Raw genomic sequence first — 12,692 nt, 5'->3', positions numbered from 1 at the left:
AGGCCTTCCCCAGCAAGGCCACCATGCTTGCTCTGATAGATTTCTCTGGAGATTTGGACCCACCATATAGCGACTCCCTCCAGGACTGCTTTGGGTCGCACCATGCCTCTCCTCCCTGTAGTCTAAAAAGGCCCACGGGGCCTCCCTTCCCACAGGGACCAGCTCCCATTCAGACAAGAGCAACCAATCACACACAAGTACACATCTCTGCCCCCAGGGCAGTGGCACAGAGCAGTGGCTCCACCATGGACACTCCTTGCAGGAGACTGGCTGTAGCCCTTCATTCCTTCTGCCTGCTGGCCCCTTTTCCCCCTGCAACAAAGCCAAAGCCACTGACTTCCTTCCAGCCTCATGTTTGGCATCAGTGACCTACAGAACCCAAGGCAGGATACATGTCCATCATCTGATGGACCCATCCCCAATTACACACTCGCACATGCACACACACTTACAAGACTCATACACACACAGAAGCCAGCACCAGCACAGTCAGACTCACAGGGAGAGGTGTTTGTGGACCAATGGCTCTCCCCTGGGCTATGTCACTGTCCCTTAATGATTGGCTTCTGAGGGAAGGGGCCACAAACATCAACAGGGAAGAAGGTCCGGCCTTCCCTTGGGCCATCCTCCTGCCAGGAGGGATATAAAAGCCCACCAGGCTGAGCCACCTTCACACTCAGCCCCACACCTTCACTCACACTCACACCCACACTCACACTCACACTCACGCCCACAGGCACAGACACCAGCTCCATCCCAGTGAGGCTCCCGCACCTCCCTGCATCACACACTCGGCCCCTCGCTGACACCCGTTTCCCGGCCTCTGCCACCCAAGGCACCCACCCACCACTCCCACCATGGCAGACACCTGTTTCTCTGGGCCTTGCTTTCCCACAGCCTCGGCCGTCTCAGTCTGTTCCAGTGATGTGAGCTGCGGCAGCAACAGAGTCTGCTTGCCCAGTTCTTGCACCGGCTCTTCCTGGCAGCTGGACGACTGCCCGGAGAGCTGTTGTGAACCCGGCTGCTGCCCAGCCCCCTGCTGCCCGGCCCCCTGCTGCACACCGGCCTCCTGCCTGACCCTCGTGTGCCGGCCAGTCTGCTGCGTGCCCGCCACCTGCCAGGTGGCCTGTGAACCCAGCCCCTGCCAGGCTCTCTGCACCTCCTCCTGCTCGCCATCCTGCTGCCAGCTGTCTGGCTGCCAGCCCTCTGGCTGCGGATCTTCCTGCTGCCAGCAGTCCTGCTGCCCAACCCCTTGCTGCACTGCCTCTCTCTGCTCGGTGCAGTCCTGCTGCTGCGTCCCCGTGTGCTGTAAGCCCAGCTGCTGCATCTCCCTGCCTGTGTGCTGCAAGCCCAGCTGCTGTGTGACCAGAGCCTGCTGCCCCACCTCCAGCTGCTGCCAGCCCAGCTGCTGCCGCCCGGCCTGCTGCGTGCCCCTCATGTGCCGCCCCGTGTGCGGCCTGGCCTCCTGCTGCGCACCCGTCTCCTGCAGACCCTCTTGCTGCGGCCCCACGTCCTCCTCCTCTTGCTGCTGTGCACCCTCCTGCTGCCCGGCCGCCCCCTGCTGCCGCCCCGCCTCCTGCGTGTCCCTGGTCTGCCGGCCCGCCTGCTGCAAACCCGCCTGCTGCGCCCCCAGCTGCGGCCAGAAATCTTGCTGCTGAGCCCAGGCTACTGCTCTCTGTCCCCCTGGCTGACGCCCTCTGTCTCTCCCCCACCCCGGGCCCCACTTCTGCGGGTCTCCCAGCTCCCTCCACGGGCATCAGCCTCAGCAACTGACCCGACTCCCTACACCCCCCACCTTCCCAAGATTGCACAGATAGCAAGGTGCAGCAAACATTTATGGCAGCAGAACCCATGTGGGTCTCTTCCAAACCCTGGCTGCCCCAGCCTTAGCACCTGCTTCATTGTACACCCGGGCCCACTGCTTGCAGCCCCTGGCAGGCTCTCTCTCATGTCAAAATGCCCGGGGATGGCCTTGACCACGGCCTGCCTGCTAATAAACAGCATCAACTCACTTTTCTGGCTTCTCACTCATCCTCTTTGCTCATGTTGGGCCCAGCTGGGAAAGCGGGAGCCTCACACTTGCACAAGGCAGCCATTGGAGCCCATGAATCTCCAGGAGACAGTTCCCAAAGTGAATGGCATGCCACACACACACACCTCTCCATGGACCTGCAGAGCCGGGCCCTGACACATCGCACCCACACTCTGCCCCCTGCCTTGCAGGCCACAATCTTATTGCCTTGAAATCTTTCCCCTGTGTTCGCCATCACTATACCCAAGCACATCATGAAGCTAGCTGCACCAGGACACAGGAGGGGGGAACCTTCACATGAATTGATTAGTAAGAATGTCCGTGGCATCATTTCTCTAGAATGACTTCCCTGTCCCTTCAGCTTTCTGGCGTCGAGCTCACAAGGAATAGGCCTTTGAACCTGAGGGGACACTCGGCCAGGCTCTTGCCCATCACAGGCAGGCCCGGCCACTGGCTCCGGACCTTCCCGTTGCCAGCCGTCCTGCTGCCGAGCCCCTTGCTGCACTGCCTTTGGAATGAACTCCACAGTGCAAGGAATACCTTGATCCATATCCACATGGCCTGTGGGAGAGCTCCCCAGCAAAGGAGTCGGCCTTGATGCAATGCGGCCAGTGGGTGCACTGCGACGCCTCACTTGTCAGAAGGGGTAGAGGGATTGCCGAGCCCTCTCCTCCCCCTGGACTGCTGAGGAGGCTGGAGCTCTCAGCTCATGGGAGCCTCACTCAAAGTCAGGGCACTCAGCCGTGAGTGAGCACCAAGTGCTCATGGGCCAGCGTGCGTGGCCGGGTCACAGACACTCCCTGCAGCAGGTGGTCTGGCCAACCAGAGCAGCCGCCGTGACCGCACACATTTCTGAAGGAACTTTCGGCCCATGACGCCAGTGGCTCACAGGGCCACAGAGGAGCCTCTGGGCATAATACCTACCTGAAGTGCAAGGGAGAGGGGGAAAGGCACGAGTTTCACCAACAGTCGTGACTAACAACAAAAATGTCACCCTGGACAAGAACTTCCTGGACACTTGTCTCCATCACGATCTTCGGGGATTCCAGCCCGGGAATGCTACCACCTCCACCATGGAGGAAAGGCCCTACAGGGGTACAGACCAAGGTGACATTACCCATGGCAAGGACTGGAAGGCTGTGTGCCAAGGAGCTCTCCCAAGACTCCGACCGGGGGTCACACAACCACAGGAGACCCCTGGGAAAGGTCAGAGCCAGAAAATCCTTCAGCCAGCAGTCTCCCATAACCTCTCTCTGGCCAAGAGGGCACGTGTGGCAAGCTACAATAAGAACCACAGTCTTGGAACTTCTGGCCAAGATGGCGGCACGGAGGCAGACAGCTACTTGAGCTCTGCGTTTTCTCTCAGGACTTACTTCATGACAATCCTCAGAGTTAATGCTTGACGGGAAAAGAAACCCACAAATAATCACCAACAGAAGCCATCCTTGAAATTCACCAGAGAAGGTCTGTGTTTGCTCAGGGGAGGGGACGAACAGACTGGGTGCAGACTGAGGGCAGGTAGCAAGAGTGAGGCAGGCAGCTCACACAGCTCAGACCGGAGTGGGGAGGGGTGCGATCTCTTCCATTTCTGCAAAACGACCTTTACCCCAGTGTGGATGTTCCATCTTGGCTGCAAGCCAGGAGCAGCGGGAGAGGGTGTAAACACTGGAGGTGAAGAATAAAATCCCGGAAAGGTAGTGTCTCTCAGCACCTGGCCACCCCCACCCCCACCCGGAGTGACTCAGCGCGTTCTTAGAGCCTCAGAGCGCAGACGCAGCACAGCCATCACTCTCATGCTAGTGCCTTGCTGCTGTCTCCCGCAGTCTGTAGAGGAAGCTTGGCACACCATCCAGCCCCAGCCCCCTCAGAAACAGACCAATTGTTTCTCTTGTCCATTTGTTTTCTTCGATTCCCGCTCTGACAAAATGAACAAAAATTTAAAAGGGCTCTAACCATTGACAGCTTCTGTATGGAGAGAGAGCAGACTTCAAATACTGAGGAGACTAAAAGCAGACTGTCTCCAGAGGAATCCCCTAAGGGGGATATGAGCTGCTCCTCAATACACAAGACTCTCATAGAGGAAATCAAAAAGGCTCTCACAAGAGAGCTGGAAGAGAAATGGGAAAAGGAAAGGGAAGCTTGGCAAGAGAGCCTGGAGAAGTCATCCAGAGTGGATAAAGAGATCAAATCATTGAGAAATAAAATTAATGAATTGGAAAAGGTAAACAACTCCAAGGAAAACAGGATTAGTGAGCTGGAAAAAGAAAACAGTTCTCTTAAAAAATAAAATGGATGAAATGGAAAAAAAATTCCATAGAAGAAAAAAACTCACTTAAAAACTCAATTTGACAATTGCAAAAAGATATAAAAAAAGTGAGTGAAGAAAATGCATCATTAAAAATTAGAATCGAACAAGTAGAAATGAATGACTCAAGGAGAAACCAAGAAGTTGTCAAGCAAAACCAGAGAAATGAAACAATTGAAAAGAATGTCAAGTACCTTATTGGAAGACAATAGACCTGGAAAACAGATCCAGGAGAGACAATTTGAGAATAATCCGACTCCCTGAAAAATGTGAGGAAAAAAAAGAGCTTGGATACCATTTTTGAGGAAATTATCAAAGAGAACTGCCCAGACGTTTTAGAAACAGAGGGTAAAATAGACATTGAAAAAATTCATCGATCACCTACTGAAAGGGACCCTAAAATCAAAACACCAAGAAATATAGTGGCCAAGTTCAAGAACCATCAGACGAAGGAAAAATATTGGAAGCAGCTAGAAAAAAGCAATTCAAATATGGAGGAGCCACAATAAGGATAACCCGGGATCTAGCAGCGTCCACATTAAAAGAACGCAGGGCCTGGAACATGATATTCCGAAAGGCTAAGGAACTTGGTATGCAGCCAAGAATAACTTACCCAGCAAGAATGAGCATCGTTTTCCAGGGAAGAAGATGGACATTTAACGAAATAAATGAATTCCATCTATTTTTGATGAAAAAACCAGACCTACATAAAAGGTTTGATCTTCAAATACAGAACTCAAGAGATTTCTAAAAAGGTAAAAAGAAATCTTGAGAACTATACTTCTGTCAAAAAAAATATGTAAAGAACACATGTACAATTTGTCTTAGAAACTAGAGGTGGAAAGGAGATTATATCATAAAAAAGTGTAAAGTGGTGGTACTACATCTCATGAAGAGGCAAAGGTAACCTATTATATCTGAGAGAAAGAAAGGAGGGAGATGAACATAGTGTGTATCAATAGACATATTCGATTTATGGTGAAACTTCTTCCACTTCATTGAAAAGTGAAAGGGAAGGAGTAAGCTAAGGGGAAGGGAATACAGTAATTTCGAGGAAAAGGGGTAAAATAAGGGGAGGATCTTTAAGGTGGGGGAGGGATCCTAAAAAGGGAGAGCTGTGAAAAGCAAGTGGTGTTCACCAGTTTAATACTGGATAGGAGGGTAAGAGGGAAGGAAAGGGGAAAAGCATAAGCAGGGGTTAATAGGATGGCAAGCAATATAGAATTAGTCCTTCTAACCATAAATGTGAATGGGGCAAACTGCCTCATAAAGAGGAAGCAGTTAGCAGACTGGATTAAAAGTCAGAATCCTACTATATGTTGTTTACAGGAAACACTCAAACTAAAAGTAAAAGGGTGGAGCAGAATCTATTATGCTTCAGGCAAAACCAAAAAAGCAGGAGTAGCCATCCTCATCTCAGATCAAGCAAAAACAAAAATTGATCTAATTAAAAGAGATAAGGAAGGGCATTATATGCTGCTAAAGGGAAGCATCAATAGTGAAACAGTATCAATATTAAACATGTATGCACCAAGTGGTGCAGCATCTAAATTCTTAAAAGAGAAATTAAGAGAGCTGCAAGAGGAAATAGATAGCAAAACTATAATAGCGGGAGATCTCAACCTTGCACTCTCAGAATTAGATAAATCAAACCACAAAATAAATAAGAAAGAAGTCAAAGAGGTAAATAGAATACTAGAAAAGTTTGATATGATAGATCTTTGGCGAAAGCTAAATGGAGACAGAAAGGAATATACTTTCTTCTCAGCAGTTCATGGAACCTATACAAAAATTGATCATATACTAGGGCATAAAAACCTCAAAATCAAATGCAGTAAGGCAGAAATAGTAAAATAAAATAGTAAGTAAAATAAATAGTAAGGCATCCTTTTCAGACCATAATGCAATCAAAATAACATTTAATAAAAAGCCAGGGGAAAAGAGACCAAAAAATAATTGGAAACTAAATAATCTTATACTAAAGAATGATTGGGTAAAACAGCAAATCATAGACATAATTAATAACTTCACCCAAGAAAATGACAATAATGAGACATCATACCAAAATGTGTGGGATACAGCCAAAGCAGTAATAAGGGGAAGTTTTATATCTCTACAGGCCTACTTGCATAAAATAGAGAAAAAGAGGGCCAACGAATTGGGCTTACAACTAAAATTGCTAGAAAAGGAACAAATTAAAAACCCCCAGACAAACACAAAACTTGAAATTCAAAAAATAAAAGGTGAGATTAATAAAATTGAAAGTAAAAAAAAAAACAAACTATTGAATTAATTAATAAAACTAAAAGTTGATTCTATGAAAAAAACAACAAAATAGACAAACCCTTAGTAAATCTGATTTTAAAAAGGAAAGAGGAAAAGCAAATTGTTAGTCTTAAAAACGAAAAGAGGGAACTCGCCACTAATGAAGAGGAAATTAGAACAATAGTTAGGAGCTACTTTGCTCAATTTTATGCCAATAAATTCAATAACTTAAATGAAATGGAAGAATACCTTCAAAAATATAGTTTGCCCAGATTAACAGAGGAAGAAGTAAATAATCTAAATAGTCCTATTTCAGAAAAAGAAATAGAACAAGCTATTAACCAACTCCCTAAGAAAAAATCCCCAGGACCAGATGGATTTACATGTGAATTCTACCAAACATTTAAAGAACAACTAACTCCAATGCTATATAAACTATTTGAAAAAATAGGGATTGAAGGAGTCCTACCAAGTTCCTTTTATGACACAGACATGGTACTGATACCTAAACCAGGTAGGCTGAAATCTGAGAAAGAAAATTATAGACTAATCTCCCTAATGAATATTGATGCTAAAACCTTAAATAAAATATTAGCAAAAAGACTACAGAAAATCATCCCCAGGATAATACACTATGACCAAGTGGGATTTATACCAGCAATGCAGGGCTGGTTCAATATTAGGAAAGCTATTAGCATAATCGACTATATCAATAACCAAATTAACAAAAACCATATGATCATCTCAACAGATGCAGAAAAAGCATTTAATAAAATCCTATATCCATTCCTACTAAAAACACTTGAGAGTATAGGCATAAATGGACTATTCCTTAAAATAATAAGGAGCATATATTTAAAGTTGTCAGTAAACATCATATGTAATGGCGATAAACTTGAAACTTTCCCAGTAAGATCAGGAGTGAAAAAGTTTGCCCACTATCACCATTACTATTCAATATTGTATTAGAAATACTAACCCTTGGCAATAAGAGCCGAGAAAGAGATTCAAGGAATTAGAGTAGGTAATGAGGAAATCAAACTATCACTCTTTGCAGATGATATGATGGTATACTTAGAGAACCCCAAAGACTCTGCTAAAAAGCTATTAGAAATAATTCAGAACTTTAGCAAATTGCAGGATATAAAATAAATCCACATAAATCCTCAGCATTTTTATACATTACCAACACAATCCAACAGCAAGAGATACAAAGAGAAATTCCATTCAAAATAACTGTCGATAATATAAAATATTTGGGAATATATCTACCAAAGGAAAGTCAGGAATTATATGAGTAAAATTACAAAACACTTGCCACAAAAATAAAGTCAGATTTAAATAATTGGAAAGACATTCAGTGCTCTTGGATAGGCCGAGCAAATATAATCAAGATGACAATACTCCCTAAACTAATTTATTTATTTAGTGCTATACCAATCAGACTCTCAAGAAACTATTTTAATGATCTAGAAAAAATAACAACAAAATTCATATGGAAGAACAAAAGGTCGAGAATTTCAAGGGAATTAATGAAAAAAAAATCAAATGAAGGTGGCCTATTTGTACTTGATCTAGAACTATATTATAAAGCAACAGTCACCAAAACCATTTGGTATTGGCTAAGAAATAGACTAGTTGATCAGTGGCATAGGTTAGGTTCACAGAGCAAGATAGTGAATAAAAATAGCAATCTAGTATTTGACAAACCCAAAGATCCCAACTTTTGGGATAAGAATTCATTTTTTGACAAAAACTGCTGGGAAAACTGGAAATTAGTATGGCAGAAACTGGGCATGGACCCACACTTAACACCACATACTAAGATTAGATCAAAATGGGTCCATGATTTAGACATGAAGAATGAGATCATAAATAAATTAGAGGAACAGAGGATAGTCTACCTCTCAGACTTGTGGAGGAGGAAGGAATTTGTGACCAAAAGAAAACTAGAGAGCATTATTGATCACAAAATAGAAAATTTTAATTACATAAAATTAAAAAGCTTTTGTACAAACAAAACTAATGCAAACAAGATAAAAAGGGAAGTAACAAATTGGGAAAACCTTTTTGCATTTAAAGGTTCTGATAAAGGCCTCATCTCCAAAATATACAGAGAATTGACTAATTTATAAGAAATCAAGCCATTCTCCAATTGATAAATGGTCAAAGGATATGAGCAGACAATTTTCAGATGATGAAATTGAAACCATTTCCACTCATATGAAAGAGTGTTCCAAATCACTATTGATCAGAGAAATGCAAATTAAGACAACTCAGATACCATTATACACCTGTCAGATTGGCTAAGACAACAGGAACAAATAATGATGAATGTTGGAGGGGCTGTGGGAAAACTGGGACACTGATGCATTGTTGGTGCAGTTGTGAAAGAATCCCACCATTCTGGAGAACAATCTGGAATTATGCACAAAAAGGTATTAAACTGTGCATACTCTTTGACCCAGCAGTACTACTACTGGGCTTATATCCCAAGGAAATACTAAAGAAGGGAAAGGGACCTGTATGTGCCAAAATGTTTGTGGCAGCCTTTTTTGTAGTGGCTGCAAACTGGAAGATGAACGAATGCCCATCAATTGGAGAATGGTTGGGTAAATTATGGTATATGAATGTTATGGAATATTATTGTTCTGTAAGAAATGACCAGCAGGATGAATACAGAGAGGCTAGGAAAGACTTGCATGAACTGGTGCTGAGTGAAACGAGCAGAACTAGGAGATCATTATACACTTCAACAATGATACTGTATGAGGATGTATTCTGATGGAAGTGGAAATCTTCAACATAGAGAAGAGCTAATCCAATTCCAATTAATCAATCAATCAATGATGGACAGAACCAGCTACACCCAGAGAAGAAACACTGGGAAATGAGTGTAAACTGTTGGCATTTTTTATTTATCTCCCCAGGTTATTTTTACATTCCAAATCCAATTCTTCCTTTGCAACAACAACAAAATTCGGTTCTGCACATACATATTGTACCTAGGATATACTATAAGATATTTAATATGTATGGGACTATCTGCCATCTCGGGAAGGGGGTGGAGGGAAGGAGGGGAAAATTCGGAATAGAAGGGAATACAAGGGATAATGTTGTAAAAAATTAGCTATGCATATATACTGTCAAAAATGTTATAATTATAAAATTAATAAAAAGTTTTTTTAATTAAAAAAAATTTTCCTCTAAAAAAAAAAAAAGAAAAAAAGAACCACAGTCCTCAGCAACTTAGCTTGGGTCCCTCCTCCAGTGGGGGCATCGACTACCTTAAGAACATGTCCTTCAGCAGGTCCCCCTCTGCATCCTAGAGCCATCCAGCAGAGAGGCCACAACGGGCCATGAGAGCCCATCCCCTCAGGCCACCTGCCCTTGCTTGGAATGGCCGCTTCTGCCCTTCGGGGTCGACCTTGAAGAGCCACCTGCTGATCCAAGTCTGCCTGGCACAAGCTCCCTTTCCGCCACATCCCAAGTGCTCGGCTGTCCCCATGGTTGAAGTGCTCTACTCTAAAATAGAATATTCTCTGGGAGCAGGTTTCTTGGGGAGCTTCTGGAAGCAGCCTTAGTTTCAGTTCAGTGTAATCACCCCAAATACAGCCAGGTATTAAAGTCCAGATCCTTTATTTTCCCCTTCAAAGCCTGTCTCTTTTCCTGTGGCCTGGTAAGCTTTAGCAGAGGCCGATCTCTCTCCTCGGTTACAAGAGCTGCCTCCGAGTCTCCATCCAGCACAGAGGTGGAATCTGAATTTGAATCCACTTTTGGAGAGTGGGCTTATGGGCTTCTTCTTATACATGCTCTCTAAAGGTGTGAAGTCTAGTGTGGGAACTCCTTTAAAGGGGTGAACTCAGTACATAAGCATTAGCACCTTGTTTCAAGTTCTGGCCCATAACACATAGTCATGGCGGGACCTCCCAGCAGAGGGCCTGGGAGTCGGGACTGCTGGCATGGCGGCTATGTGGCAGGCAGAGTGGTAGAGGCAAGCCTGTCCCATTTGCACAGCGGCAGACGTTCCTCCTATGCGTTCCCCTGGCGTGCTCCAAATACCTAGTTCCAGGAACGCCCCGCAGGGAGCCCACTGGCCTTTGGACCTGAGACAGGAGGCATGTTCTCCACGCCCTGCTCATCTCCCCATTGCTGCCTGACTCCCTTCACAGAGAAGCACTGGCTGTCACGTCGCTGGCCGCACACGGCAGGACCGAGGGCCCCAGGGCCCGAGCTCCTCCCCAGCAAGGCCGCCGAGCTTCCTCGGACAGATTTCTCCGGAGACGTGTGCCCGAGGATGCCCACCGCATAGCGGCTCCTCCAGCCCTGCTTTGGGTCGCACCATGCCTCACCTCCCTGGAGTCTGAAAAGCCCCACGGGGCCTCCCTGCCCACAGGGACCAGCTCCCATTCAGACAAGAGCAACCAATCACACACAAGTACACATCTCTGCCCCAGAGCAGCGGCTCCATCCTGGACGCTCCTTGCAGGAGACTGGCTGCAGCCCTTCACTCCTTCTGCCTGCTGGCCCCTTTTCCCTGCACCAAAGCCACTGACTTCCTTTCAGCCTCGTGTTTGACAACAGTGACCCAACAGAATCCAAGGAAGGACACGTGTCCATCATCTCAGAACCCCAGCACGCCCATCCCCAAACACACACGCCCACATGCACAAACACATGCACACTCACACAAACACACACTGACAGACTCACACACAGAAGCCAGCACCAGCACAGTCAGACTCACAGGGAGAGGTGTTTGTGGACCAATGGCTCTCCCCCGGCTGTGTCACCGTCTCCTAATGATCGGCTTCTGAGGGAAGCGGCCACAAACAACAACAGGGAAGAAGGTCCGGCCTTCCATTGGGCCATCCTCCTGCCAGGAGGGATATAAAAGCCCACCAGGCTGAGCCACCTTCACAGCAGCCCCACAGCTTCACTCACACCCACACCCACACTCACACTCACACTCACACCCACAGACACCAGCCCCATCCCAGTGAGGCTCCCGCACCTCCCTGCATCAGGCACTTGGCCCCTCGCTGACACCCATTTTCCGGTCTCTGCTGTCAAGGCACCCACCCACCGCTCCCACCATGGCAGACACCTGTTTCTCTGGGCCTTGCTTTCCCACAGCCTCGGCCGTCTCGGTCTGTTCCAGTGACGTGAGCTGCAGCAGCAGCAGAGTCTGCTTGCCCAGTTCTTGCACTGGCTCTTCCTGGCAGCTGGACGACTGCCCAGAGAGCTGTTGTGAACCCGGCTGCTGCCCAGCCCCATGCTGCCCGGCCCCATGCTGCCCGGCCCCCTGCTGCCCGGCCCCCTGCTGCACACCGGCCTCCTGCCTGACCCTCATTTGCCAGCCAGTCTGCTGCGTGCCCGCCACCTGCCAGGCGGCCTGTGAACCCGGCCCCTGCCAGGCTGTCTGCGCCTCCTCCTGCTCGCCATCCTGCTGCCAGCAGTCCTGCTGCCCAGCCCCTTGCTGCGCTGCCTCTCCCTGCTCGGTGCAGTCCTGCTGCTGCGTCCCCGTGTGCTGCAAGCCCAGCTGCTGCATCTCCCTGCCTGTGTGCTGCAAGCCCAGCTGCTGCATCTCCCTGCCTGTGTGCTGCAAGTCCAGTTGCTGCCGCCCGGCCTGCTGCGTGTCCCTCGTGTGCCGCCCCGTGTGCGGCCTGGCCTCCTGCTGCGCACCCGTCTCCTGCAGACCCTCTTGCTGCGGGCCCACATCCTCCTCCTCTTGCTGCTGTGCACCCTCCTGCTGCCCGGCCGCCCCCTGCTGCCGCCCCACCTCCTGCGTGTCCCTGGTCTGCCGGCCCGCCTGCTGCAAACCCGCCTGCTACGCCCCCAGCTGTGGCCAGAAATCTTGCTGCTGACCCCAGGCTGCTGCTCTCTGCCCCCCCCCCCGGCTGACACCCTCTGTCTCTCCCCCACCCCGGGCCCCACTTCTGCAGACTTCCTATATCAGCCTCAAGAACTGACCAGCCTCCCTCTGCCACCCTGCCTTTCAGAGATCACCCCAATGCCAAAGTGCAGCAAACAGCTCCACCAGCAGAACCCATGCGGGGCTCTTCCAAACCCTGGCTGCCCCAGCCTCAG

At 48.0% G+C, this 12,692-nt stretch overlaps 3 protein-coding genes across 3 annotated transcripts in view; 2 read left to right on the top strand and 1 right to left on the bottom strand.

Moving 5' to 3' along the window:
• Positions 1 to 12,692, bottom strand: part of TSPEAR (thrombospondin type laminin G domain and EAR repeats) — a 163,182-nt gene that overhangs the window by 67,442 nt on the left and 83,048 nt on the right. The window lies entirely within an intron of this gene.
• LOC141540453 (uncharacterized) lies at positions 858 to 1,658 on the top strand. The gene has a single exon (XM_074264542.1). The coding sequence runs from the start codon at positions 858 to 860 to the stop codon at positions 1,656 to 1,658; it is 801 nt and encodes a 266-aa protein (XP_074120643.1).
• On the top strand, positions 11,699 to 12,469 carry LOC141540457 (uncharacterized). The gene has a single exon (XM_074264547.1). It carries the CDS (start codon positions 11,699 to 11,701, stop codon positions 12,467 to 12,469), a length of 771 nt encoding a protein of 256 aa, XP_074120648.1.

This window comes from Sminthopsis crassicaudata, chromosome 4 (assembly GCF_048593235.1).
Source record: "Sminthopsis crassicaudata isolate SCR6 chromosome 4, ASM4859323v1, whole genome shotgun sequence".
Classification (NCBI taxonomy): Eukaryota; Metazoa; Chordata; class Mammalia; order Dasyuromorphia; family Dasyuridae; genus Sminthopsis; species Sminthopsis crassicaudata.
Note: the sequence above shows the minus strand (reverse complement) of the source record. Positions and strands in the feature narration are given on the sequence as shown.

Bases quoted from the DNA above. Each gene is read 5' to 3' on its own strand.
- LOC141540453 (XM_074264542.1), top strand. From the start codon at position 858: ATGGCAGACACCTGTTTCTCTGGGCCTTGCTTTCCCACAGCCTCGGCC.
- LOC141540457 (XM_074264547.1), top strand. From the start codon at position 11,699: ATGGCAGACACCTGTTTCTCTGGGCCTTGCTTTCCCACAGCCTCGGCC.